Source organism: Engystomops pustulosus, chromosome 1 (genome assembly GCF_040894005.1).
Source record: "Engystomops pustulosus chromosome 1, aEngPut4.maternal, whole genome shotgun sequence".
Taxonomy (NCBI): Eukaryota; Metazoa; Chordata; class Amphibia; order Anura; family Leptodactylidae; genus Engystomops; species Engystomops pustulosus.
This window is the reverse complement of record NC_092411.1, coordinates 149,332,331-149,359,646: the sequence shown is the minus strand read 5'-3', so window position 1 is coordinate 149,359,646 and position 27,316 is coordinate 149,332,331. Positions and strand designations below refer to the sequence as shown.

General features: G+C 42.7%; 2 protein-coding genes across 3 annotated transcripts in view; one reads left to right on the top strand and one right to left on the bottom strand.

The window, feature by feature from the left end:
* BABAM1 (BRISC and BRCA1 A complex member 1) lies at positions 1 to 27,310 on the bottom strand. Of its 2 annotated transcripts, XM_072110376.1 has the most exons (9): positions 27,153 to 27,310; positions 22,506 to 22,842; positions 20,201 to 20,259; positions 19,063 to 19,183; positions 16,322 to 16,400; positions 16,006 to 16,030; positions 4,148 to 4,277; positions 3,981 to 4,061; positions 1 to 280 (listed from the first exon to the last, which is right to left on the bottom strand). In XM_072110376.1, exons 2-9 carry the CDS (start codon positions 22,758 to 22,760, stop codon positions 77 to 79), a joined length of 954 nt encoding a protein of 317 aa, XP_071966477.1. In that variant the 5' UTR covers positions 22,761 to 22,842; positions 27,153 to 27,310; the 3' UTR covers positions 1 to 76. The 2 variants fall into 2 exon arrangements, with proteins under 2 accessions (XP_071966477.1, XP_071966486.1); XM_072110385.1 differs by lacking the exons at positions 19,063 to 19,183; positions 20,201 to 20,259.
* Positions 25,512 to 27,316, top strand: part of USHBP1 (USH1 protein network component harmonin binding protein 1) — a 49,775-nt gene continuing 47,970 nt past the window's right edge. The window contains exon 1 of the mRNA XM_072110324.1: positions 25,512 to 25,528. The gene's annotated coding sequence lies outside the window, so the exon portion shown is untranslated. The remainder of the gene's footprint in view (positions 25,529 to 27,316) is intronic.

The following is a 27,316-nucleotide window of genomic DNA, read 5'->3' as shown; positions in this document are numbered from 1 at the left end:
TAAGGTGGAAGTTATTTTAATTAACTACTTTATAATGTGCACTAAAATTCGAACATGCACTACAAATCATTGTGTTTTAGACAGTCACTTCCCCCTCTGCAATCTCCTCTTCTTCATCTAGAAGGCTGTAGGAGGCATGGCTCTGAAAAGGGCGCTGAAGGGGGTGTGCCAGCAGCCTGGCCATACAGTTGTGCAGCTCCAGAGCAGGACCGGTTATTGACACTTCATATTTATAACTTGTGCATTTAGTATCCAAACTGCTAAAAAAGCCAAACACATCCTGTCAAAGAAAAAATGTGCAGATTAGATTTTTAAATTTAAAAGAAGTTATGATTGTGGCAGAAAAGTAGGTACACTTCCCCCCCATGATAAAATATAACAAACGTATAATTCACTTAATTTTGATATCCTGAATAGTGTATGAAGTCAACTATGATATCTAATTAGTTATACTTAGTTTTTTTTTGGTTTTCATAAGCCAACTTTCTCCCTTTTTACCAAAGTAAAACATAAATATATATTAAACAACAGAAAAAATGGAGGAATAAAATGAAAACTAAAATTGGGTTTTGAGAAGGTGAAAATATAGACTTTATTAATTACAATGTGTATTTTTAAAAACATGTATAAATAAAAGGATGGCTACAGGAGAGGCAGAAGTTTACATAGACCAGGACATTTGATATACAGGAGGTAAGTGATAAACAGTACGGGGCATGCTGATAACAAAATCAAAGGTGAATTACAGCATTGTGTGTGCCCAAACGGTTGACAGCAGTACCACTAATACCATGGGCAAGTGACTAGTACAATGCATGGAAGTATGCAATATAGATGGCTGTGAACCGAAAGCCTGTAATCATAGTTACCTGGTCGGCAGAAATTCCTCAACGAACGTTTCAACCCGCCGGTCTTTCTCACCCCTTGAGCCTTAAAGGAAATCTACCATTTCAAAATGGTCATTCTGACCTAAACATACCTTTACACAGGGTTAGGTAAGCGGATGCTGGAGGTGGTCTTGATAACCCACAGAAAACCGCAGTTTCGTAAATAAAAATAAATAAAAACGATTTATACACTACACTCCTGGGCCCCTGATACAGGGTGCTTGGTCACTAGCATAATAATGCACACGCCTTGTGCGCTTGAAGCTTCTGCCCCCACCAGCTGGTGACGTCACCAAGTTCTTGGAAGCACTGGTGCATGCGCATTGTATGTTTATTACGCAATGAAGATACAGTGGTTATGTGGTTAAAGGGGCTCTGTTTGTTCAGACCCAATTATTCTCATAGCGGTAAGAAATGCAAAGGGAAGAAAAGGTACTGCAGAATTTGATCATTTCAAGTTTAAATTCAAGTGGTGCTGAAAACACGATTTGACAGCACACTTGCCACAAGGCAGGACAGCACCTGCAAGGCAGAGGGCAAGCTCTGGCCACACCTCCAATTTTCCAACTTATAGATTGAACGGGGAGGACCCATCATTGAGTACCAGGAAACATGTTGACAGATATTCCACCATGCAGGTCTCAGTCTGGTTCCATTAGTGCCATATCTGATGATATTGTAGGTTGAGGAAAATTGAACATGCCGTTCCACAATTTGGCCATGCTCAATATCCCTCCTGTGGCCTGCTGGTATATCAGTTGCATTGGAGACTTCCTCCTCCTCATGCTGCATCTGAGCACTCAATGTCAGATGGGAACTCCAACAGTAGTGCTTGTAATCCCTCATTTTTGTCTCAAGCTCTACGAATGGTGTTCTGGATGCTACGCTACCCTTCTAACATGGATCCAGAAGGGTGGCCACACAGTAATCGAACTGGTGATTATCCAGGCAACTCAGGTGTCCCTGCATAGGCACTGGCTCATGTTGGCCTAGCTGCCTAGAGGCATGGACAAGCTGGGGGAGGCGGCTCCTATTCCTCTGCATCTCCCCAGCCACAATCCATTCATGCCTGTGAGCTGCTCTGTGTGTCACCCAGCTTTGAGAAAAACTCCTCCTCCCCCTCTTCCAAAGAGTGTACCCTGGCTGGACAGTGCAGAACCTGACCACTGGTCAAGCAACCCTCTCTGAAAACCATGTGCAGACTGGCAGGACACCTGTTCCTCATCTTCTTCCTCCTTTGCCACCCATACATCCTCAGTCATGGCCAGAAGAGCTTTTTGAAGCAGGTGAATGATGGTGATGCAGCACTGACCATATTGGTGGCATAATGGATGCAGTGCAGCACTGAACAACTGCCTTCTGCTGCTGACATACCCTTACCAGCATGTGTAAAGTAGAATGCCACCTAGTTGGTATATCACCCGCTTCGGTGGGTGAGCAGGTCAAAGTTCCTCTGCAGTGCAAATAGGTGAGCAGCAGTGAACACACAGCACAAACTCCGAGCAGGAGCTCTGTGCATTTGTCTAGGAACCACCAGCTTCAGCACATACACAAAGTAAAGGTCAGACATCAACCTGGCTCGGTCCAAAGCTTCTACAAGGTTCCGGCCTTTGACGCACACCACCTTGCCGGGTTTGAGATTCAGAAGCCACAACCACTCGTCTGTCTGCTCCTGGATCCTAGTCCCAGGTGGTGTGTGGTCTTTTGCCCAAAGGAGTTTCAGCACGGCCTGCTGTTGTTAAATGGTGGTGCAGACGCTGCACTGACTGAATGAAGCATGAGAGGTGGAAGCGGAGTAAGAGGAGGCAGCAACTGGAGGCAAGGTGTGATGTTGGCAATCGTAGGTTGGGGCAGAATGTAGCCAAACTGCTTGGTGCCACGCTACCAGCCACAACTACATTAACCCAGTGGGCAGTTAAGGAGATGTAGCGCCCCTGCCTATGCTTACTCTTCTATGTGTCAGTTGTGAAGTGCACCTAGGGTCTAATGGCATTGTGCAGTGCACATCTGATATTGTCCAAACTTTGGTGCAAGGAGGGCATGGCCTGCCAGGAAAAGTAGTGGTGGCAGGGATTTTCATACTGTGGGACAGCCACCTTCAGATCTTTAAGGGAAATTTACCATGAAGCATGATAAACCAGGTACACTTACTCCTGGAACTATGACCATCTTCTTTTATTTGTTATCCATGGACACTTTCCTTCTAAAATGAATTTTTAAGAATATGATAATGAGCCTCAAGGGTTCTAGTGGGCATTACCAGAGCCCCTAAGTGTTGCAGCTTCACAGGCTGTTACAATGAGCAGAGTAGTCTCCCTTCCATCTGCACTTCCTGCTGCTGCTAGATTACACAAGCAAAGAGAGAGAAAGGGAGGGGGTTGGGCAAGACATGTTTTGCTCATTGTTACAGCCTGTAAATCTACAACATGTATCATTAGCATAATTTTAACAGTTGATTTTAGAAGGAAGGAGGCAAAGGATAGCAAATATAAGAAGTTTACCACAGTCACAGTGCCTAGATCTATAAGTAAGTGTCTCTGGTTCCCTGATTATTGTTATTATTTATCATGCTTAAATTTGATAGTTTTTCTTTAAAGCTGTCCATCTCCACCAGCCTTAATGAAAGCATTTCCAAACCCTGCGATTTGGAAATGCTCTTATTCTTGCGCATTACACTTCTCTCCATTTTTTTTAGGAAAAGAAAGCTGAATTGATGGTGTGGACAGGCTTGGTGATGGTGGTGCTGCTAGTAGCACCACATCCTCCCTTTAAGGGGAGACAGGTGGCCTTGTGACTTGGCAGGCGGTGGTACAAACTGGGCCAACTGAAGCGGCAGAGGGTGCCTTAGGTGTTTGCAGCTCACGTTTACTTTACAGATGCCTGGTCATACATAAGGTGTTCAGACTGTTATGGCTTTGTCGTACTTCATGGACTGGTGGCATGGCGCATGCAAATGACACGAGTTCTATCTTCTGCAGTCTCACACAAAATGATATGACGCAGACAACCTGTAGGGTGGCCTTTGTTTGCTGGGTTCCTGGGTGGAGGCAACAACAAGGCTTCCCATGTTGCAGTTATGAACCACACACATACCTTCCAGCTCACATCTTCCTCTTCAGATCCATTATGGATATAAACCACATCAAAGAAAAAGTAAGGACACTGCAGCATTTTCTGTAGAAAAACAAGAATCAAGGCTGTGATGTATTGCACAAGCACTAAATATTTGGAAAGTTTTGGAACGTTGCATAGGTATTTACCTTCATGGTTTCTGTCAGAGTAAGTGAAGGCTGAGAAGCTGGCCGACTGTAGATCAAGATTATCCTCACAACGTAAGGAGGAGGAATAGTCTGTACATTATCTGTGACTGGGAATTCTGTTCTCTGTTGACTGCAATATAAAAACAGACTCATTCATCAACATACAGAATGTAATGGAGGCCTTCAACCTACAAGCAATACATACACATTAGACATGTAATGGCCAAACTAACAAATTTCAGTTTCTACCAGCCAATCATATTTCAACAGAAAATGTTGCTGGAAATATGTATTGGTTGGAAGATCATCTTTTTTGTCTGTGGTAGACAAGCTGCTGCCCTCTTCCATTCAATAGAAATAGACTGTTTTGCCCAGCCAAGTGTGTATGTATATACACAAGTGGACAAAATTGTTGGTACCCCTCGTTTAAAGGAGTAGACAGACCTCAAAAATAATCTGTGGCCAGGATGCTGCTGCAGGGTGCCCCACAGCGCCGCTACTTCTGTCCGTGCTCACCAGCATGATACAGCGGTGAGATATGGGGACGGGTGGGGGTGGCCGGCCACCTTGGATGGCAGCCGAACTCAGCAAAGCAGTAAACAAACAGGGACATGGCCAGGAGAGATGGCACGTGGGACACAGAAAGAGACTGCGGCGGTGAGTAAATGTTTATTTTTTTTTAAGCAGTCCAATATAGGCCACATATAATTTTTTGCAGGTCTTGGACAACACCCTTTAATAAAAGAAAAACCCACAACGGTCACAGAAATAACTTGAATCTGAGAGGAAGACATTGCTTTTCAACCAAAAAAAAACAAAAACAACACTATTGAAAAAGGCCTGAAGAGAAATGATGGTTCCCTTAAAGTGAACCTGTCTCCAGGGACCTCATTTTCACTAAAGACAGGTTGTAGGAGCCCATCACACCTGCAGTGCAAATATGCATTTCTGCCTTCTCTAAGCATTTGCATTAGAATATAATTGTGTGTTATAACTTACCTTGCACCCTGACAGAATCCTCTGTGTAGTCCTACGGGTTGGGCTTTGGCTGCATTTCAAAAAACAACATGTGACTTGTCTGTGCTGCAGCCTGCTCAGCTCTTGGCCCCCATCTTTGTGCTCCTGTACAGCTTCTCCCACCACCACTGATGTCAGCTCACCAACCTGTGAACTCTGTGAAAGAGCAGGAGGGAAGAGCTCTACAGGAGCACAAAGGTGGGGGCCAAGAGCTGAGGAGTGAGTAACACAGACAAGTTACATGCTGTGTTTTGAAATGCATCCAAACCAGAGCGAGCCCTGGTGACTTAACAGAGGAGTTTGTTAGGGTCCAATATTAGTTATAACACATAATTATATTGTAATGTAAATGCTTAGAAAGGCAGAAAGGCATATTTGCACTGCTGGTGTGATGGTGTTCTTTAACTTGCCTTTACTGAAAATGAGGTCCCTGGTGACAGGTTCCCTTTAACTTAAAGGAAACCTACCACTTCTGACGGTAGGTATGAGATACAAACACCGGGCACCAGCTCAGGGTGAGCTGGTGCCGGTGCTTAGTCTCGTTAGTGTTAAAACCGCGGTATCGCGGTTTTAACACTTTTGAAACTTTCTAGCAGAAACTGCTTCGGCGCTTCGTGCACACGATCGTGCGCGCGCCTACATTGGAAACGCCGCAGGCGTTGCGCGCGCACGATCGCGCGCAGCGCCGAAGCAGTTTCTGCTAGAAAGTTTCAAAAGTGTTAAAACCGCGATACCGCGGTTTTAACACTAACGAGACTAAGCACCGGCACCAGCTCACCCTGAGCTGGTGCCCGGTGTTTGTATCTCATACCTACCGTCAGAAGTGGTAGGTTTCCTTTAATATTTTGAGGCAATCACTGCAATCAAACGGTTTCTCTAACTGTCAATGAGACTTCTGCACCGCTAAAAACAGGTATTTTGGCCCACTCCTCCAGATGGCAAGTTTCAGCTACTTCCAAAGAAGCTCAATAAAATTTAGGTCAGGGCCCCTATAAGGTCAATTCATAATAGTTCAATGTTTTCCTCTTAGGAATTCTTGGGTGTTTTTAACAGTACAAGAACCCAAAGTAGCCATTACAATCACATTGCACCCACAGTAGCCAGTATATAAATGGCACCACCATTTCAGCTTATATAGTAAAGGTGCACCTGAAGCAGTCAATACAGACGCAGTACACTCAAACAGCAGCCAGGAGCAACAGTGCACTAACAATACCCAAGAGTAACAGTGCCCCCACACAGTACCCAATAAGCACAGTGCCTACCCTTCAGTTACGACTATTTTGTATGTAAACAATGGAGAATAAGTGGTCTTTGCTCCTCATTGTAAGTGCTTCAGTGTTAAAGAGAACCTGTCACCCATAAAAAAGCACCAGGAGCCAGTGGCTCATTGTAATGAATACTGTGTAAAAATGCCATGTAGTGCAATACAGTAGTTTTGCAGAGTATGGTAGGAATGATTAGACCATCTAGGGTTAAAGTACCTCCTTTTCCTTAGAACTGATATATACATAATAAACAGTAAAAAGCATACACATGTTAGGTAACATAACATTTTTTTAATAGAAAGTGATCAAACGGCTGCACAGTCCTCAAAATGGTGGCAATGAAAACGTCACCTACTTTCGCAAAAAACAACTCAAACAGCTTCGTACACCAAAGTATGAAAAAGTTATTACCGTCAGAAGATGGCAAAACAAGTTTTTTTTTCGTACAAATTCGTTTCATTTTTGAAAATTTAAAACCCCATAAAACTTAAATAAATTTGGTATCACTGTGATCGTAGCCAACCAAAGAATAAAGCAGAGGTGTGGGGGCGCAAAGTGAAAGTCATAAAAACTGAGCCCACAAGAAAATGACGCACATGCAATTTTTTTGCACATTTTCACCACATTTAGCTTTTTTTCCAGCCAATGTTTACAGATGCCATCATTGATTTACAAATACTATCTAGTCCAGGAAAAACTAAGCCTATGTTTCTGCGATCCCAATGTAATAATTTACTAACCAATGAACTATGGACATTACTTCTGGTCCTGCCCCACTGAAAGTTCCTGTATAATCCTTTGTGACGCAAATAAAGCATCTCACATCTGCCTAGCCTTGCATGGCATTAGTTCTCCACAGAGATTGAGATATTATACCATACTTCTGTCTTGATGTGATATCTTTAACCCCTTACCGACATGTGGCGTAATAGTACGTCACATGTCCAGTCCCGGTGCATGGATAGGGTTCGCGGGCCGAGCCCTCTCCATAGCCGGTAAGTCTTTGCTGCATATTGCAGCAAAGTCTTACCGGTAACACCCGCGATCGGTGCCGGCACCGCTCGCGGGTGTTTTCCTGCAGATCGCTGCCGGCAAAGGTGCAGGCACGCCCCCCGTGACGTCATTGGGGAGCGGCGATCCGTCGCCATGGTAGCTTCGGGTCTCACGAAGACCCAAAGCTACTTCGGATTAACCCATTCATTACAATGTGCTATCAGCACATGAGTAGTAAAATACACATATACTGTAGTATGGCAGTATATGATAGGATCGTACAGACACCCTAGGGTTAAAGTACCCTAGGCCTAGGGAGTCCGAAAAATAGTAAAAATTAAAAAAAAAATTATAATAAAAAAACCTAAAAATTCAAATCACCCCCCTTTCCCTAGAACTGATATAAATAAACAGTAAAAATCATAAACACATTAGGTATTGACGCGTCCGAAAATGCCCGATCTATCAAAATATGATAACGGTTTTTCACTGCGTTTATAAAAAGTGATCAAAAGGTCGTACAGTCCTAAAAGAATGAATTAGTTACTCACCGGTAATTCCATTTCCATTAGTCCACCATGACGGCCCACCTGGATGCCCCTTGACCTCTGTAGGGACAGGAAGAAGAGAGGTTAAATTCCCCTCCCCGCATCCTCCCGCCAGTGACTTCAAAATAACCACACTGAGGAAGATGCAACAATGATTTATTTATATGTTTTCATCACATACAGTTTCATCATTGTGAATACCACATAACCTATAACAAGCAAGGGAGGGAAACTATAGGCCGTCATGGTGGACTAATGGAAATGGAATTACCGGTGAGTAACTAATTCATTCTTTCCACTTCGTCCCCCATGACGGCCCACCTGGAGACTTACAATATGAGTAGTCTTTTAGGGAGGGATCACTGCTTGAAGCACTTTTCTCCCGAAGGACAGATCCTTCGAGGAGGGCAAGTCAAGTCTATAGTGTTTAGAGAAGGTAGAAGAGGAAGTCCAAGTTGCTGCTTTGCAGATCTGTTCTAAGGAGGCCCCTCTTTTCTCTGCCCAGGAGGTGGATACGGCTCTTGTGGAATGTGCCCTTATTCCTGATGGTACTGGAATCTCTTGGATGTCGTAACAAGAAGATATCGCCATCCTTAGCCATCTAGCGATGGTTGCCTTGGACGCCTTCCTCCCCTTATTTTTCCCCTGGAATTGGAGAAATAGGTTAGAATCAACTCGCCAGGATTCAGTTATTTCCAAGTATCTAACGACAGAACGCCTTACATCTAGAGTGTGCCATTCGTGTTCTCTTTCTGAGGACGGATTCTTGCAGAAGGAAGGTAATATGATCTCTTGACCTCTATGGAACTCCGAGACCACCTTTGGGATGAAATTTGGGTCCAGTGTGAGAATAATTCTATCATCAAGAACCCTCATATAGGGTTCCTTGATAGAAATTGCCTGGAGTTCACCTAATCTCCGTGCTGAGGTGATTGCTACCAGGAAAACTGTTTTTAGTGTCAGGTTTTTTACACTAGCAGAAGAAATTGGTTCAAAAGGCTCCTTAATTAAAGCATTTAAGACCAGAGAAAGATCCCATGAAGAAGTCCTTTTAAGGACCTGGGGTTTTAATCTAGAGGCTGCTAGAATGAATCTTTTCACCCACCTGTGCTCGATGAGGGGTTGATCGAAGAACGCACTTAGGGCTGATACCTGGACCTTTAGAGTACTTGTGGAAAGTCCCAACTCCAAACCCTTTTGAAGGAAGTTAAGAACCTGCAAAATATTGGGGTTAGATTGACATGGTGGATTATCTGCACAGAAAGAACAAAACTTTTTCCAAATCTTGTGATAAATGGCAAAAGTTACAGGTTTTCTACTTGCCTTCAGGGTGTTTATAACAGCAGAGGATAGTCCTTGGGACTTCATATAGTCCGATTCAGGATCCATGCTGATAACTGGAGTCTTCCTGGATCTGGATGGGATATTGGACCCTGTACCAGGAGATCTTCTGACACTGGTAGCATGACTGGGTCCTGAGTGGACATCCGCTTCAGAATCGGGTACCAGCTCTTTTTGGGCCAATTTGGGCACACAAATATGGTCTGTGTCTTCTCTAGATAAATTTTCTCCAATACTCTGGCGATCAGGGGAATAGGGGGGAAGGCGTAGGCGAGAGTGGTGTTCCAAGGGTGGGAGAATGCATCCAGACGATCTCTTGTCTCCCCTTTTTCTAAGGAAAAAAAGTGTCGACACTTGGAGTTTCTTTTTGTCGCAAACAAGTCTATTTGAGGTTCTCCCCAAAGAGAGGATAGGTACTGGAATATCTCCTCTTTTATGCACCACTCGTTGGGAAGTATTTTCCTTCGGCTGAGGAAATCCGCCCTGGTGTTCTCTGTTCCCTTTAGATGGGTAGCCGAGATTGATAGGACATGGTCCTCTGCCCACAAAAATATTTGCCTTGTTAAGAACATCAGTAATGGGGATCTGGTTCCCCCTTGCCTCTTCAGGTATGATACTGTCGTGGTGTTGTCGGACAGTATCAACACATGATGTCCTGCCAATTGGGCAGTGTTTGAGCTGAGCACTTCCCATACTGCCCTTAGTTCTCGATAGTTGGACGACCTTCTGGAGATCTCCTCTGTCCAGGAGCCCTGCGATAACTTTTGAGGAAGCACTGCTCCCCAACCGCTCTTGCTGGCGTCTGTCTGTATGGTGATATACGGACTGTTCCTCCAGAAGATTCCCCTGTCTAGATTTGTGTCCATCAGCCACCACTTGAGATCTTCCTTGACTGATGCGGGGATTGATACCTTTTTGTCCAGTCCCTTCGAACTCCTGTTCCAGGATCTTAGAACCCATTTCTGGAGAGCTCGAGTATGGGCTTGGCACCAGGCCACTGAGGGGATGCATGCTGTTAATAGTCCTAGGACCTTCATAGCGCCCCTGATGGAGATAAGAGACCTTCTCCGGAACCTTCTTAACTCCTCCTTGATATGAGCCCCCTTTTCCTGTGGAAGGAATGACATTTGTAAGCATGAGTTTAAATTTACTCCCAGGAATTTCTTTACTGTGGCTGGTGATAAATCTGATTTTGGGTAATTTATGATCCAGCCTAGTTTTTCTAAAGTTCCTATTGTGATGTTTCTGGAAGAAATCAGGTTCTGTTTGTTTTGTCCAATAACCAGCAGGTCGTCTAGATATGGAACAATCAGTATGTCCTGCTGTCTTAGGAACGCCACCACCTCTATCATCACCTTGGTGAAGGTTCTGGGGCTGAAGATATGCCAAAGGGGAGTGCACGAAATTGAAAATGTAACGTGGAACCCCCTGGAGAAAGGACAGAGAACCTTAGGAACTTTTGTGAAGACGGGTGAATGGGGACGTGATAATATGCGTCCTTTAGGTCTATAGTGCACATTACAGCATTTTTGTGGATAATGTGAGTGGCAGACCTTACCGACTCCATCCTGAACTTGTTGTAGACGATGAAGTCGTTGAGTCGTTTCAGGTTGATTATCAGCCTGTTCGATCCGTTCGGCTTCTTTACAAGAAAAAGAGAAGAATAAAATCCTTGCTTTTCTTGTTCCTGAGGAACCTGGGTAATAACTCCAGAAGACAGTAAAGATGATATTTCTTGCCAGATTAGATAGTGGGACATTTCTGATGTATGGGGAGGGGGTGGTAGGTAACTGGTAGGAGGAAGCTTCTTGAAGTCTATCTTGTATCCTTGAGAAAGGATGTCTAGAACCCAAGGATTTGAGGTGATTTTTAACCATTCCTCTCTGAACTTCAATAATCTTCCTCCTACTATGGCGTCACTGTTTCTTGTTTCTGTTGGGATCGGATGATGTTGAAAAGAGAAACCCTTTACCTTTCCCTCCTTTCGGGTAGCTCCAGCGACCCCTTTTCCCTTTATCTTTGTATTCTTCTCTTTGGCTCTTAAAGTCCCGAAAGGGCTGCTTCCTGGGTATTGGCTTATTCTCCGGGAAACCCTTTCTCTTATCTGATGCCCTTTCCAAGATGGTGTCAAGTTCAGGGCCAAAGACGAATTCACCTGAAAAGGGAAGACCACATAGCTTTGTTTTTGAGCGGATATCCCCACTCCACTGCTTCAGCCACAGCGCCCTTCTTGAAGCATTTGTCAGGGCTCCTTCTTTTGAAGAGAACCGTACACCTTCGGCTGCCGCGTCTGCTAAGAAGGACGTTGCTGATTTTAATAGAGGGAAATTTTCCAAAATTGTAGTTCTGGGAGTTCCTTCTTTAATATGAGATTCGAGCTCATTTAGCCAATACAGGAGATTTCTCGCGACTGAGGTGGCCGTTAAATTTGATTTCAGACCCCACATGTATGTTTCCCAAGCTTTTTTCAGCAGAGAGTCAGATTTCCTGTCCATGGGGTCTCTAAGCTGCGCTGCGTCTTCAAACGGCAGGTCTGTCTTCCTTACTATTTTAGTAACCTGCACATCCACTTTGGGACAGGAATCCCATAGCTTAGAGTCTTCAGGCTCAAAGACCAATCTCTTCCTAAAGTTTTTTGATATAAGGATCCTCTTCTCTGGTTCCTTCCATTCCTCATACACTAACTCTTTGAGGGTGTCATTTAAGGGAAACACCCTCTGGCGCTTTGCTTTTAACCCACCAAATAGCTCATCTTCTTTAGATTGGGGTACGACCACATCCTCAATTTCTAATGTCTGTCTGATGGCCTTCAATAATTCATCCAATTCATCTATTGGGAAAAAGATGTCTGGATTCAGTAGATTTTACAAACTCTTGGGGATTTAAGGAGTCTTCCGTTTCTATTACAGAACAAGAAGGAGTCTCTGAATCACTTCCTGCTCCGGATGGTGACGACCCCAGTTCCAATCTGGGCTTTTTACACGGGGGAGCCCTAGATGTAGCAGCGGCAATAGATGAGACCACCTTCTCCTCTATGAACCCTTTGAGCTCGTCTAGGAAGGATGATTTCTCCTCTCGCATGAAGTTATCAATACATACTTTACAGATTGGTTTCTTATATGAATCTGGCATAGAATGGTTACACATGTTACATTTTCTGGTCCTGGTTTTATCCGATTTCTCGGGTCTTTCAGGCCTGCTAGCCTTATCCCCCTTCTCCTCCTTGCCTTTCCCCTTAGACCCCAGGTCTTTTTCCTAAAAGGCAAATATGGGAGACTAATAACCCACAACATTGCATACATAGTGGCAATATCCCCTGCGATTAGCCCACTTACGGATACTGGAGGGTGCAGGAAGATTGGGTTAACTTCGTCAGTCATAGTAGACAGCGGAAGATTTAGATGCAGATACTGGAGCCGTAGTCACTTGAACAACTAGACCTCAGATCATAGTGATCTACCTGCTTTAAATACCTTAATGGGGAGCCCATCCCCCTTTGAAGCGGCTGCCGGTCCGCGTCCCACGGCTCCCAGTAATGCTGCGCGGTTTCCCCGATCACTTCCGGTCGCGGCCGGAAGTCGTCATCAGACTACGGGCTGCTGGGAAGTGTAGTTTTCTTCAGCCGCGCGCGCGTGCAATCGGAATTTGCGGCGCGGCGGCCCTGTCAACGGACCCCCGGACGGCTACAGGGAGGACCAGGATCGACCGAGAGCCGGGGCCGCCGGGATTTCGCCGTGGACGGCATACCCGTGAGTAATTCTTCGTCCCCCCCCCACCTGGAGGAGAGAGGGCACCTCTCTATGACCTGCCTCGGTAGGGACAGGAAGAACACTGGCGGGAGGATGCGGGGAGGGGAATTTAACCTCTCTTCTTCCTGTCCCTACAGAGGTCAAGGGGCATCCAGGTGGGCCGTCATGGGGGACGAAGTGGAAAATGATAACATTGTAAACGTCATCAAAATCCGCAAAAAACGGCACCACCCACAGCTCAGTACACCAAAGTATGAAAAAGTTATTAGAGCCAGAAGATGGCAAAATCCCCCCAAAAAATTTTGTACAGGAGGTTTTAATTTTTTTAAATGTATGAAAACATAAAACCTATACAAATTTGGTATCCCCGTAATCGTACCGACCCAAAGAATAAAGTAGACATGTCATTTGGGGCGCACAGTAAATTCCGTAAAATCCAAGCCCACAAGAATACGGAACAAATGTGTTTTTTTTACCAATTTCACTGCATTTGGAATTTTTTCCCGCTTCCCAGTACACGGCATGGAATATTAAATACCACCATTTTGAAGTGTAATTTGTTACGCAGAAAATAAGCCATCACACAGCTCTGTACATGGAAAAATAAAAAAGTTACAGATTTTTGAATGTGGGGAGTGAAAAATGAAAATGCAAAAATGAAAAAGGGCTGCGGCGGGATTTTATTAACAATTAGAGGGCAATTATTAACAAGGGAAGAACTCAACAGAATAATAAAAAACATCACTTAGAAGTACAATTTGTTATGCACCACATAAGCGCTTGCATAGCTCTGTACACAGAAAAAATGTAAAAGTTATGGATTAAGGTGGAGAGTGAAAAACAAACGAAAAAACCCTGCATCCTTAAGGAACACTCCAGTCTAAGGTATTTAACCTCTTACCAATGCGTGACGTATCTGGACGTCACGTGTCGGCTGTGGGTACTTGGAGAGGGTTCACTGGCTGAGCCTTCTCCATAGCTGCTAAGTGTTTGCTGTATATTGCAAAACACTTACCGGTAACACGGTTGAGTTAACCGGTCAATCGCTGCCGGCGGCATTAAATAGCTGGTGGCCCGTGGGCTCTGGAATCTTGGCTTGGGGAACTTCTGGCCGACACGGCCACTCCAATCGATGACCATATCCCAGCAGCGAGTTGAGAAGACGTTTATTTATTTATTTTTTAAAGCCTGCCCCAGCCGGTCCCTAATTTACTTATTAATCTTGGATAACCCCTTTAATAACATGAACATTATTTATCATTTAACAACATATAAACTCAATATTTATCTGTGAGGCCAACAGCTCATCCGTGCATGTTGGTGAGGGGGACTTCAGTGGAGAATCTCCTCTTTCATATGAATCTAACTTTGTGCCAAAAATCTATCAAATCTAGGTGCCAAGGAACCAAAAATATCAACTAGTAAAGCGCAGTCAGGAGTGATTTAATATATATATATAAATTGCACAAGAAATTCTCACTTTAAAAGAGAACTTGTCACCAAAGAACCACACTACAAACCCCTAACAGTACCTTCTAGATAACTGCAAATGTATTTTAATGGTTTCTTTGTGTATTTTGTACAATGCAGCTATGGCCCAAAAAACACTTTTATTCGACCTGGTTTCTCTCATGGATGTAATCAAGGAAGCGAGAAACCAGTCAAGCTCTCTCCTGTCCCCTCACAACTGACCCTGTTCATGTCAAAGCGCTCGTGCTTGAGGCACAGTGTGCGGCTTGTCCCCAGCTGTTTCCAGAGCTTGCACAGCGCATGCTCCAGTAGTGTGTGTGCTGCTGGGTGTGTGCTAGAGCTAGCTGGCCATGTTCTGATGCGCACATCCGCACCGTTTTCAAACACAAACACTGTGACATGTACAGGGAGCAGCGTCAAAGGACATGTGGAGGGGTGGGTTTACCGGGTACAGTAGGTGTGAGGGGACGGGACAGAACTTGGCTGTTTTCTCACCTCCTTGACTGCAAACCAGGTTGAATAAAAGTGTTTTTTAGGGACGAAGCTGCAACGAACAGAAATCACTAAAGTAACCATGAAACTACAATTACAGTCATCTAGAAGGTACAGTCGGGGGTTTACAGTGTGGTTCTGTGGCGGCAAGTTTCCTTTAAAAGTGAATGTCTCCGGTTCCATGGTATCTAGAAACACAATCTTAAATTCATTGAAAGAGCAGTGAGATTTTAGGTGCCACAGGTCCGAATTTATAGTCCTGAAGACAGGATGCATCTCATACATCCTTGGCTACACAGATGCCACGTTGTCAGGAGATAGGAAATACATCCTTGGCATGGAAAGGGGTTGACAGCTAGTTATTGTTCCCTTTCACTTCTCTGCACAACAGTACAGTTGAAAACAGGAGGAGGAATCTAGATAACGATTCCCCAGCCAGGAGCTCCAAAGATAATCTTACCCTCTCTGTAGCTCTACTCGTTCTGCAGTCCCAGGCAACCCAGGATGTATATATTTAAAATTGCGCTGAGCACATCCTGGGCTGTCTGGACAGCAGAAGGACGCCTTGAGACCTATCTGGCAAACTCTGTTAGGGCATCAAGCTGTGCATTCCCACGTGATGGGAAGTCTGGCTCTTCTTAGTGAGCTGGATCATTAGGCTTGGCTCACTAAATAGAGCCAGCTCTTCTAGCTCCTGAACGGCTCCCTACTAAATCTGTAATAGGGAGCCTCAGTCCAGCCAGTCACACCTCTCCATACCACTTTTAATCTGGTTAAAGGGGGCGTTGTTACCCAATAAGGGACGGGGTTAAGGGATTCATCAGCTCACTGCAGGGAGCCGACTCAAGAACGACACATCACTAGTGCCCACAGGGAAGGCTCTAAATTCCACCTCTGGCACCCGTGCACTAGATCAACACTGTAGGATTAATGGTTTGCATTTTTATTCAACATAATTTATTATGATACTATGAACTTACATCAAGTTGAAAAGGCCTTCAAGGTCTGTACAAAGAAGTTAGAGAAAATTAAGGAAAATGAATTAAAAAGGTACACCATTTGCATGGTGGACACTGGTAAATGCAAACTGCTAGTTTTCCACCCTCAGACAAAGGAAAGTAAGGCCTGCAAAATGGACAACTTCATAAAATAAATAGACAAGTCATAAAATGGCTGAATAAAGTGCTCTTACTCGTATGCACTAACAATGTACTAACAATTTATTCAAAATTTGTTTAAAGATGGTGTATGCTTTTAGCCACAGAAGAACATTAAGCCGCAAATGTAAAAGGATACTGAAGGACTCGCAGACATTGGTCTCCAGATCATACAGGCAACTACATACTTCACGGGGATCTGAAGTAAATCCAGAGAGCTAAAAAATATCAACATTTTAGAAACTTAGTAGCAGAAAATGGTAAATACTATTAGAAATACCAGTTATAAAGTACAAGGAAATGTGTTACCAACCACAAATTTTTAATCCTTTTTTTCTCTATGGGGTTGTGTATAGTTACTACATTACGCAAAAAAAAATTCCCCATCAAAACACCAACACTGGTGTTTTAGTCTGGTTTTGTGCTCTTCTGTATTCCACCAGCAGTTACTGATGTATGGAGGAGAGGTTGTAAAACTAACATTACAAATACAGTTGTATGCAGCTTATGTGGGAACACAAGAGCAGAGTGTAGCCAGGACAGAGCAGACATGATGTATCTGTCATCACTGAGCAGAAATGGAAGAGCAGAGTGCATAGCCCCACCCCCTTTCCTGACCCTAAGACTGCATTCACACATAGCATTTTGTTTGGATTTAACATGTGCATTGTCAAACAGCTGAAGAGGAGATTTGCTAAATTACATAGTTGTTAACATTGCGTTTACAAAATGCAAGCGTTAATGCAATGCCAACATATACATTAACAAAGTGTTAACAAAATGTTAAAGCATGCGTTAACATCACATTAACGCATGTGTTTTGTAAACGCAAAGTTGACAACAACGTGATTAGGCAAATCTCCTCTTCAGCTGAAAACGCATGCGTTAAATGCAGACAAAACGCAACGTGTAAACACAGCCTAAGGATTGTGCAACCAAAATGAAGGGCACAAGGTAAATGCAAGTGTTAACAGCTGTTTAATTAGACAAATTTCTCTCTAGCTGGTGCAATGTGTTTGAAACGCACGCTTTTTAGATGCGACCTGTGACCTGTAAGGGTGGTGAAAACGCATGACTAAGGCTATATTCAGACTGCCGTATGGGGGACATATATACGGCCGATATACGTCCCCCAAAGACGGCAATGGGCGCACGGCACACAACGGGTGCTGCACACGTGCGGCACCGTACCGCTCCATACCCCGTGAAAAAATAGTCCTATCTTTTCACGTCATACGACGCCGTGCACCAGCACAGAGACCCCATAGATCAGCAAGTTAAGCCCTATCCCATAGATAAGGCCCAACTTGTCTTTGTGGGAAAACCCCTTAAATCCTTGCAGATTTTTCAGGAGGAACCTTCCTGGAATAAAAGAAGAATTCTCATGAAAAGGAATGGGTTATCAAAAAATGGAATACTGATGAAATCAAGTCTATATGCTAAATACATTAATTTTTTCCATGCCATTAAATGCTGAAGAAAAAATTTTGGATTTTAAAAAAAGAGAAAAAATTATATTAAGAAAGCATACACTACCACGACCTGTTCCATAGAAATTACTCCTTAGGGTGGCGGCACACATGCCGTTTTGGCTGCGTTTGCAAACACCGGCGGCTCGTTCCCGTTCACAGGCGCTTCCATAGAAACGCTGATGCGATTGAGCCGTGGCCAGCCCCGGTGGGTGCGGCTTGGTCTGCGTTTGCAAACGCAGCCAAAACGGCACGTGTGCCACCACCCTTATCAGTCAGTACAATATCATTACAGCACAGTAAAGAGAATTCAGAAATATAGTTGATAACCCACACCTTTCATATTTAATGATTGTTCATGTTGGATGAAGTGCATGTGACAGAATTTTGACTCAATTTGCAGCAATGAACTGTCCTACAATACCTGCTGGGCACCATATTTATTAATGGGGTTTTCCCACAAACTAAAGTAAGGCCCTATTTAACTTGCTCAGTGCACGGAGCTGACGGAGATCGCTGAGATTTTTTTTTCATACACATTTTTTACATTCTTGAAAATCTATTAAAACACAATTAAACCTATATAAAATTTGGTATCACCGTGACCGTCCCGAGCCCACAAAAAAGTGCTGAAAATGCGGGGTTTTTTTGCCAATTCCACCACATTTGGAATTTTTTTCCAGCTTCCCAGTACATGGGATGGAATAATAAATAATGTCACCGAGAAGTAAAATTTGTTAAGCAACAATATAAGCCTTCATACAGAGCTGTACATGAAAACAAATGAAATGGTATAGCTTATTGAAGGTGGGGAGCAAAAAATGCAAAAAAAAAACCCTCAAGACATGAAGGGGTTAAAAAAAATCTTATTAGAGCACAGTGCTTCGATCACCAATAAATTTGACTTTCCTCCTCCAAAAACTGAACAAGAAAAGACACAAAACAAAAAGAAGGGGAGTGCACATCCCCTATTTATAAACAAACATGCTAATTTTTATTCAAAGATTGCTAATGCTGATATGACAACCAGGTAGACACAAAACACACACTAAGACAAATGCATTAGAAACATGTTAAAATAGCACATCACAGTGACATATGCAGAAGGGACACTAAATATCACAGATGCCCCAAGTACAAATATATAAATAATTAATTAATGGGGGCAATAGGTAGATATACTGCAAATATTAGATACAGACATAGGATAACAGCCTCCTCCCCGCAGCTCAAAGGGGACTGTAGATTCAGAGACACACTGCAGAGGGAGGAGCTACTACAAAATGAAGCTTGAAGTTCAATGTTTTCTTCCTCATGTACACACACTGGATTACTCGGCTATGAAAAATCTGTTGAAAGTTGAAGTACACTTTTATTTTGTCAAATGGTAGTCTTACTTGCTTTCACTTACCCACATCGCTTCATTATTTGCTACCACAAGTGCAAATTCATGTCGCTTGTCAATCTTGTGCTTTGTGCGGACAAACATCTCAATCATTTTTTGTGAAGAATTGAGAGCATTTGTTTTGGCTCTGGGGAAAAAGGAATACAGTACACAAATAAAAAAAAAAAAAAGTCAATCATCCAAAGTAAATTTCTTTTTTTGGATTGTAGTCCATATCCCCTCATAAATTACTTCCCCAAGTTTCATTTACCACATTGAACAACAGGTCAAATGCTCATCCTGCTCCCCTCTGTGCTTCCCATGCCCATAAATGTCATCGTATGTAGATGCGGCGGTATCTCTTCATATGCCATCACCCTTAAAATAACTGCTCAAGATTATTGCAAAGCTATGCTTCAACGCCAGCCTTGTCACAATTCATAGATTCCTTGTCAATAAAACTATGATCCTTAGATACCTTTTGGGTATCAACCGCCAAGGATTTTGGGGTTAGAGAGCCCAAAGAATAGATATTGGGCATGTGGCTAAATACATCATAGTGGTGTTTGGTATGTCTAGGTTTGTAAGTTCATCCTGGGAAATGGGCTGGACATGTCTATTTTCTTAGGAGACCCCTGGAAAAAATCCATCTTTACTGAAAGGCTGCCCGAATCGTCCCAGTCGAATAATTCCAACTATTCCATAGTAAGGTTATTTCATTTTTTTTAAATCCGGTTTTATTTTTAGAACTGTTTGTATATGTCGTATGTATATTGTTTTATATCCTTTTTACCGGACAAGTTTATATTGTATGTACGCACAGTACTTTTTGTATTTTTAATTTTAAAACTTGGTCTTAGAGGGTTTCTGAAAAGATTTACATTACGTTTCTTATCGAATAGCATATTTAGTTATTGCATGTTCTGTGTGATTTACCAGTATGAGTTGTCTGTGCGAATGAGGAGCTCACGGCCTTCTTAGTATAAATAAATTGTGGGTGGTGGCAACTTGTGTGGGAGTTGAGAGCGCTAAGAAATAGATTTAGCGTACATATGCCATCTTGGATAGTTGGGTGGGATTTAAGTTGTAAATTGTGAGTGTACCCTGTGAGTGGGGGTTTCCACACACAAACCCTCATAGAAACAAACTATTATAGGCAACATACCCATTGAATGATTCAAGTTTCTGAGAGGACATTTCTTCAGACAAATCCAAGCAGATGATCTAATGTAATTTCAAGAAAGACAAACAGTATTAGCTTGGAAGCACTGAAAAAATATGCACATCTCATCAGGTGCTTTTGGAAGATGACAAAAATGCTGAAACACAGTGAAAAACAAAAATCCCCAAAACACCACTTTTACATATATATTTTGGTGGTATGATGATCTGTCCGAAAATCTAAAAAGTACAAGTGCTGAACACACGGAGCTTGTCTCTAACTGTGATTTGTGTGCATAGATTCATGAAATGTGTCACATGGTCTTCAAAAAAAGTTGGTGCATTCTGTCGAAGCAGTACAGGGGGTGCCCTGTACTGCTTCGACAGAATGCACCAACTTTTTTTTGGAGCACCTTTAAGATGGGGTGTAACACACATTTCTATCTGACACCGCCTGATAATTGTCTCGCAAACTCCAACCGTGCACTGGTACTGCCCTTTATGTGGAGAATTTTATGTGGCGTCAGGCATAGTGCAGCCGTGATACAAATGTGTCACATACTCTTCTTAAATAAATGTGCAAGCAGTTTGCACATTCTTTTCAGTTCAAGTCAGACAAAAAACTGTTGAAAAGGCTTTAAAAGATCTGGGCCATAGTAGAGTAACTACAAGTAAAAATGGTGGCGTTTTTGTCTAGGTGTGTGAGTGATGAACGTTATTGAACCATAAAAAATATACAGGCGGTCCCCTACTTAAGAACACCTGACTTACATACGACCCCTAGTTACAAACGGACCTCTGGATTTTGGTAATTTGCTGTACTTTAGTCCTAGGCTACAATTAACAGTTATAACAGTTATCAAAGGTGTCTGCAATAAAGATTTATTGTTTATTCTGATTCTTTTGACAACCAGACATTTTTAAAATCCAATTGTCACAGAGTCCCAAAAAAGTTTGACTGGGGTTACAATAATAAAGTATACAGATCCGACTTACATACAAACTCAACTTAAGAACAAACCTACAGACCCTATCTTGTACGTAACCTGGGGACTGCCTGTAATTGATCCCATTATGACTTACTTGTACATCATAATGCCCTAAAGCAATGGTGGCGAACCCATGGCACTGGTGCCATTTCTGTGGGCACTTAGACCAACACCCCAGGACAGAGTTCACCAAATAGGACCAAAACCCAACTTAAGAGATGCTGCTCTCAGCGCCATTTTAAAGCAACACTTCATTGGCTGTTAGGAACTGCGGGAAAAGTGAGAAGGTGTTGACAGAACTGCAATGTCTTTGGAGGTCATCCTGCTGGACCAACCATTCTCCCTCTACAGAGAGACCCTGGAGGGAAGCTACAATGAGAGTCTGAATTTGCCTTCCTTCTTTCAATCGTATTTGTTGCCTCAGGGGGCGATACAATTGAAAGATGTGGAAGAACAGGTGTCAAAAAGTTACTGTTTAAAATGCCATGTTGGCACTTCACGGGAAAATAAGTGGATTTTGGTTGTAGTTTGGGCACTCTGTCTTCAAAAGGTTCGCCATCACTGCCCTAAAGGATGTATGAAAAGGGCACACGGGCCTCTCCATGCAAGGTGGGTATTTGCTGCATTATGCCAGCGCTGACATCCAAGATTGGTGCTCACACAGAGCACCGGTGTTAACCATTTAAATGCCTTTGGCAAAACTGTTAGCAGCATTTCAAACCTTAGACGCCACCATCCAGGGTGGCAATGAGCTGTCACCATGATAGCCAGGAGTCTCTTTAAAACTCCAGGGCCAGCCATTCAGACAGATCTGTAAAGGCTTTGTCTGTGAAAGACCATTACCGATAACCAGCATATCTGCCAAATACTGCAATATATTAATTATGGTGGGAGTGATTAGGGTTTAAAAATAAACAAAGAAGCATAGAAGCTAGTCAGAAATTATTGATAATAAGCAGAATAGGGCAAAATGAAGTGAATTATTTTTGTTTGATTTAAAAAAAATTTTTTTTTTTTAAGTTTTATAATGTTTATAAAACATTATAAAACTTTTATAAATGCGCTCTCCCAGTGATTGTGCTGACCCAAAAGTACATGTGTACACAAGAAAATGGGGCACATAGTTTTTTTCCCACTACAATTTCCCTGCCTTTTGGAATTTTTTTTCCAGCTTCCCAGAACTTGGAATATGAAATACCATCACTAAGAAGGTCAATTTGTTCCACAAAATACGAGCCGTATATTAAAAAACAAAAAAAAACAGACATGTCCTGGTTCTCAATGAGTTAATTTAATATATATAGTTGCCATTATACCCACCACTTTTTCTGGGCAATTCACCCTTGGAGTTTTGACTTGAAATTCCACAGGTGGAGGAAGGACACAACTTGGGGGAGCCATGACTGCTTGGGGAGGTTCTTCCACTTGTGCTGCTTCGCCCTCTCCCTCACTTCGGCTTCCTACTATAGGCTGTGGGGGGGCTCCCCTATCTTCAGCACCTTCTGGGTTAGATCGTGTACGAGGTCTCTGTTCCAGCGTTCTTTCGCCGTCTTCTGTTGGCTCTGAGGTATCCATGTTGCATGTTTCTTCTGTAGGGCTATCCAGCTTTGTAATGTATTCAGCCAAAAACCGAGATCAAGCTAATGGGATATTAATGCTAAAATGCAAGAGAAGTGCATTATCTACAACATATACTGACACTTTGATGCATATATTGAATAACATTATGACAGAATAATTTTGTATAGCTATGCATCCTACCATTATTGTAATATACATACTAAAGATCAAAATTAGAAAAGAATATATGCACGCTTGATTTTTTTATTAGAAATAAATGTAAATAATGTTTTCAGAAATCTCCATTAATCAAAAGTTGAAGAATTTTTTTGTAAAATATGTGATGATCATAGTTAGAGAACAACAAAGACTGTAGCACAGAGAAACAATTTAACTACCGCATTTAGTTGAGTATAAGCAGACCCGGGTAGAAGCCGAGACCCCTAATTTTACCAACCAAAACTGGGAAAACCTATTGACTCGAGTATAAGCCGAGGGTGGGAAATGCATTGGTCACCGTCTCCCAGTATACAGCCAGCCAGCCCCTGTAGTAGTATGCAGCCAGCCTGCCCGCCCCCAGTAGTATACAGCCAGTGTAGTTGACGGGCACTATCTTCGCTGTGTCGGATCAGGCTTCAACCACACACTTGGATTACATGCTGGGACTAATGAGACCAAATAGGACCTCCTGGTGGTGCTCGTTTAATCATGAGTACAGTAAACTAGGAAGAAGGTGGTAACGGCACTCACTAGTTCCAAGAATGGGAAAGTCGTCCTTTATTAACAAGCATACAGGGAGGTTTTCAAGCAAGCCTCGGCAACGGGGCTGTTTCCCGCGCTGCGGCGCTTTCTCAAGCTGATGTAGTTTACAGCCAGCCCACACAGCACATAAAAAAACCCCAAACTTACATACTCACCCATCGGCACCCCGATCCTCGTCGCGGCTCCTCGTCATAGTGTTGCGCTAGCCTGCAGATCACAAGAAAGTGTCTCTGCCAACTAATGGAGCAGAAAGAAGACCGCAGAGGAGCCGCAACAAGCATCAGGGTGCTGGAGGGCGAGTATGTGAGTTTATTTTTTTCATTGATTTGTCTATAAGCCAAGGTGAGGTTTTTCAGCACATTTTTTGTGCTGAAAAACTTGGCTTATACACGAGTATATACGGTATATGTTCAGAAGGTTACAACAGTCAACAGTAGGTAGGAAGCGCACAGGCCTTTTCCTTCAGCACATATGTGGCCACAGAACAATACTTGTCTCTCACACTGCTCTGGTGTGATTTTCTTCCAGTGTCTACCAGAGTTTTGTGGCTGTTTCTTGGCCATAACTTCGTCACTAAGGATGTTCCATAGGTTTTCTACTGGGTTTAGATCAGGAGTCTGGGTTGGCCATTTATTTGTTTCAATGTTTTATTTTTCAAGGAACTGCTTTACCCATTTTGCTGTGTGACGGGTACATTGTCCTGCATGAAAATTGCTGGCTGTTTGATTGAAGAACACAAGGAAAAAAACACAAGTTGTTGAAGAAGGTTCCAATAAGACACTTTCATTCGCTCTGCCATGTAATTGTACGAGAGATCTAACTACTGCTGCAGAAAATAATTCCCAAAGCAGGACACTTCCTCCATTATCTTTCACAGACTTCTTTACATACTTTAGGTTTAGTCTTTTCCCATCTTGTAAGAATAGAACTTTGTAATAATATGTAAAAGAACCTGCGGCGCTCAGGCTTACGTCACCTGAGCTAAACCTAAACCAATTATGCAGGCCCCCTGCCCCATCCACTCTTCACAGACAGCCAGCAGTCTGAAGTTCTTGGTAATCGCGAGAATTGCCGACAGCTGGCTGTCTGTGAAGAGTGGTTGGGCATGCATAATTAGTTGTAGGCGCTCAGTTGACATAGGCGTCTCAGGTTCATTTACACATTCTTACAAAAGTTCTTTTCTCTGCAATCCAGAAGCCTTATAACTTACAGATAACACTGCCTGCATCCCCTACAGGTAATGAGCAAGCTAATTGGGACAGTCTACCACCAGTAATCTGGTGGTAGATGTCCTTTAATTCACTAAAATGAACTGTGGTCCATTTCTCCTATGTCTGGATGAGTTTGTGATGTTGTTAAGATGCAATATTCTAGAAATCACAGACTTGGAATGATCAACTTATCGTGCTATTGCTGACAGTGTCACCCCATTGGTCTTCATCTGGACACCTGTCGTTGGAGGGTTTTAGTCACTCTGGAACATCACACCATTTTTGAAAAGTGAGTGGAAACTGAAAAGTGAGGCGGCCATTTAAATAAGGTTTGTTAGATGATTAAGGAAATTAGCACCAGGAGCCAGATTATCTCCAATAACCAGCAGATGTTCTCTAATTTTGATCAGGTGTTCTTTTACAATTATCTCATTTACATATTTATTTTGTTCTTTAAAGCTTTATTCACGGCACAAAGAGAGCAGCTAGTTAATGGCTGCCATGTGTATTAGGCACGGACACCGTGTGGTGAGAACACTGTTTCACCGCACTGTGTCTAAGCCATGCGGCCACTCCACATGGAAAATAGCAGGTCCTATACCTGCCTTGATTTGCATTCACTTAGCTCGCTATGAAGAGGGGAGGGTGAGCAGCGCTCCTCCTGCCTTGTGGCTGTTCAGTTTTTCAGATGCAGTTTTTGAAGCCAAAAGCAGATGTGGATCATAATGGGCAAGAACATATAATTGAGAGAAGAAGTGTGGACGAAACGTTGTTAGGGTGTCCAATAGCCACACCGTTCAACTACCATGGGTAAGACACTGCTCTATTTATGCATATCCAGGCCATTGGGCTTGTCTGACATTAGCTTAGTATAGAGATGTTTCATTGAAGATATATTATCCTAATGACTACAGCAGTATCCAGGTGGTGATATAGAACCTGCTGTGATTACTTACACTTATGTGATTTTTTATGTGATTTTGACCTTTTCACCTTTCCGACACGGCCCATTTTGTCAAATCTGCCCTGTGTCACTATAAGTGGTTATAACTTTGGAACGCTTTAACATATAAGTGATTTTGAAGGTTTTTTTTTCTCATGACGCTTTGTACTTCATGTTAGTTGAAAATTTTGAAAAATTGAAAACTAACATTTACCGAATGTCTGCTTTATGTGGACATAGTTTTTTATGCATCCTCATTTTTGTAGGATGTTACTTTGAACTTTAGGTGCGATTTTTCACATTTTCATAAAAAACACAAAATCATGCTATTAAGGAACCTCTTTCAAGGCACTTTTAAGAGGCCTGAATAAAAGTAAAACCCCATAAATTGCTCCATTATAAAAACTACACCCCTCAACTTTAGTTTGTTAACCCTTTAATTGTTTTACAGGGGTTAAAACTAAATCAGGTGCAATTTTAAAATTGTCATTTTTTTTGGCTAAATATGTACACATTAATCAATCAAAGTTTGATACCCAATCTCTCCCGAGTATAACCATATGTGGTGGTAACCAGTTATATGGGCATACAGCAAGGCATCCAAGGGAAGCAGCGCTATTCAGAGCAGAAATTGCATTGGAACTTTTTAATGGATAAACAATCTTTATTTTTTGGCAATTTGGACATATAAGTAGGGTTGCACGATGTCTCAGTACTTGTGCAATACTTTCAAAGCCATAACGGTTCAATACCCGGTTTCTGTTATTTGCGGTACTGAATGACTTCCACAGATTCCTTGTATCGGTCTGCAGAGAAGACATCAGACAGGGAATCCTTTTCAAAGATGTGTAGGGTTAGTGGCAGAGCAGGAATCATGTCATCAGGGTAATATCACCATCTGTCCATATATGGAGTCTCTATATCAGCTGTGTATGACCCCAATTTGTAGCAGTATGTTGAGTATGTTGTATCTAATTGAGAGATGCTGCTCCTCTTCTTTTTTTCACTCCACTCCTGGTTTGGAAATCAAAAACCGCATCTGAAAAACTGAAAGTGTGGACGCACCCTCATGGCACATGTACGCCTTAGAATATATATAATTTATTAAATAAGCATACAATACTACGATACTACTATTTTACTCATGTTAAGATCTAGTCACATAGGACTACACGGAGAACTAGACATTGAGGAAATGTTTGCTAATTTTGATCAACCAGTGTAAGTGTAAATATCATAGCCTGAAAAACTGAGGCAACCCTATAAAAAACGTATCACTATATATTTAGGCAACACTAAGCACTCCCTATACCAGCGGAAGATCTAAAAAGCCGATGGCTTCATGATTCCTGTGACTTGTAGTTCCACATCAGTTTAAACCTGCCCGGCTCCGTATACACTAAGCTAAAGCTGCTGCTATTATTAGTAGTGTAGTGCTCATAGACAAAACTCTCCCGATCTCCCGCTGCCATTTCTTTCCGCCGAGCTCACCTCTAGGCAGCCGCTACAGTCCCGATCTTCTCACTTATTTCAATACTTGACACAAGATGCAGACATGTTTGACCAGGAAGTAACTGAAAGGGATGTGGAATTGTGGGTAGTGTAGTTCAGCGTGCGCTGGGATATGAGGTAAAGGGGCGTGTATGGGTGATGCG

Excerpts from the sequence above, each read along its gene's own strand:
- BABAM1 (XM_072110376.1), bottom strand. The coding sequence starts at position 22,760 with ATGGATACCTCAGAGCCAACAGAAGACGGCGAAAGAACGCTGGAACAG. Across the intron at positions 20,260-22,505 it reads TGAATTGCCCAGAAAAAGTG|ATCATCTGCTTGGATTTGTC; the intron begins GTGGGTATAATG and ends AAATTACATTAG. Across the intron at positions 19,184-20,200 it reads AAACTTGAATCATTCAATGG|AGCCAAAACAAATGCTCTCA; the intron begins GTATGTTGCCTA and ends CTTTTTCCCCAG.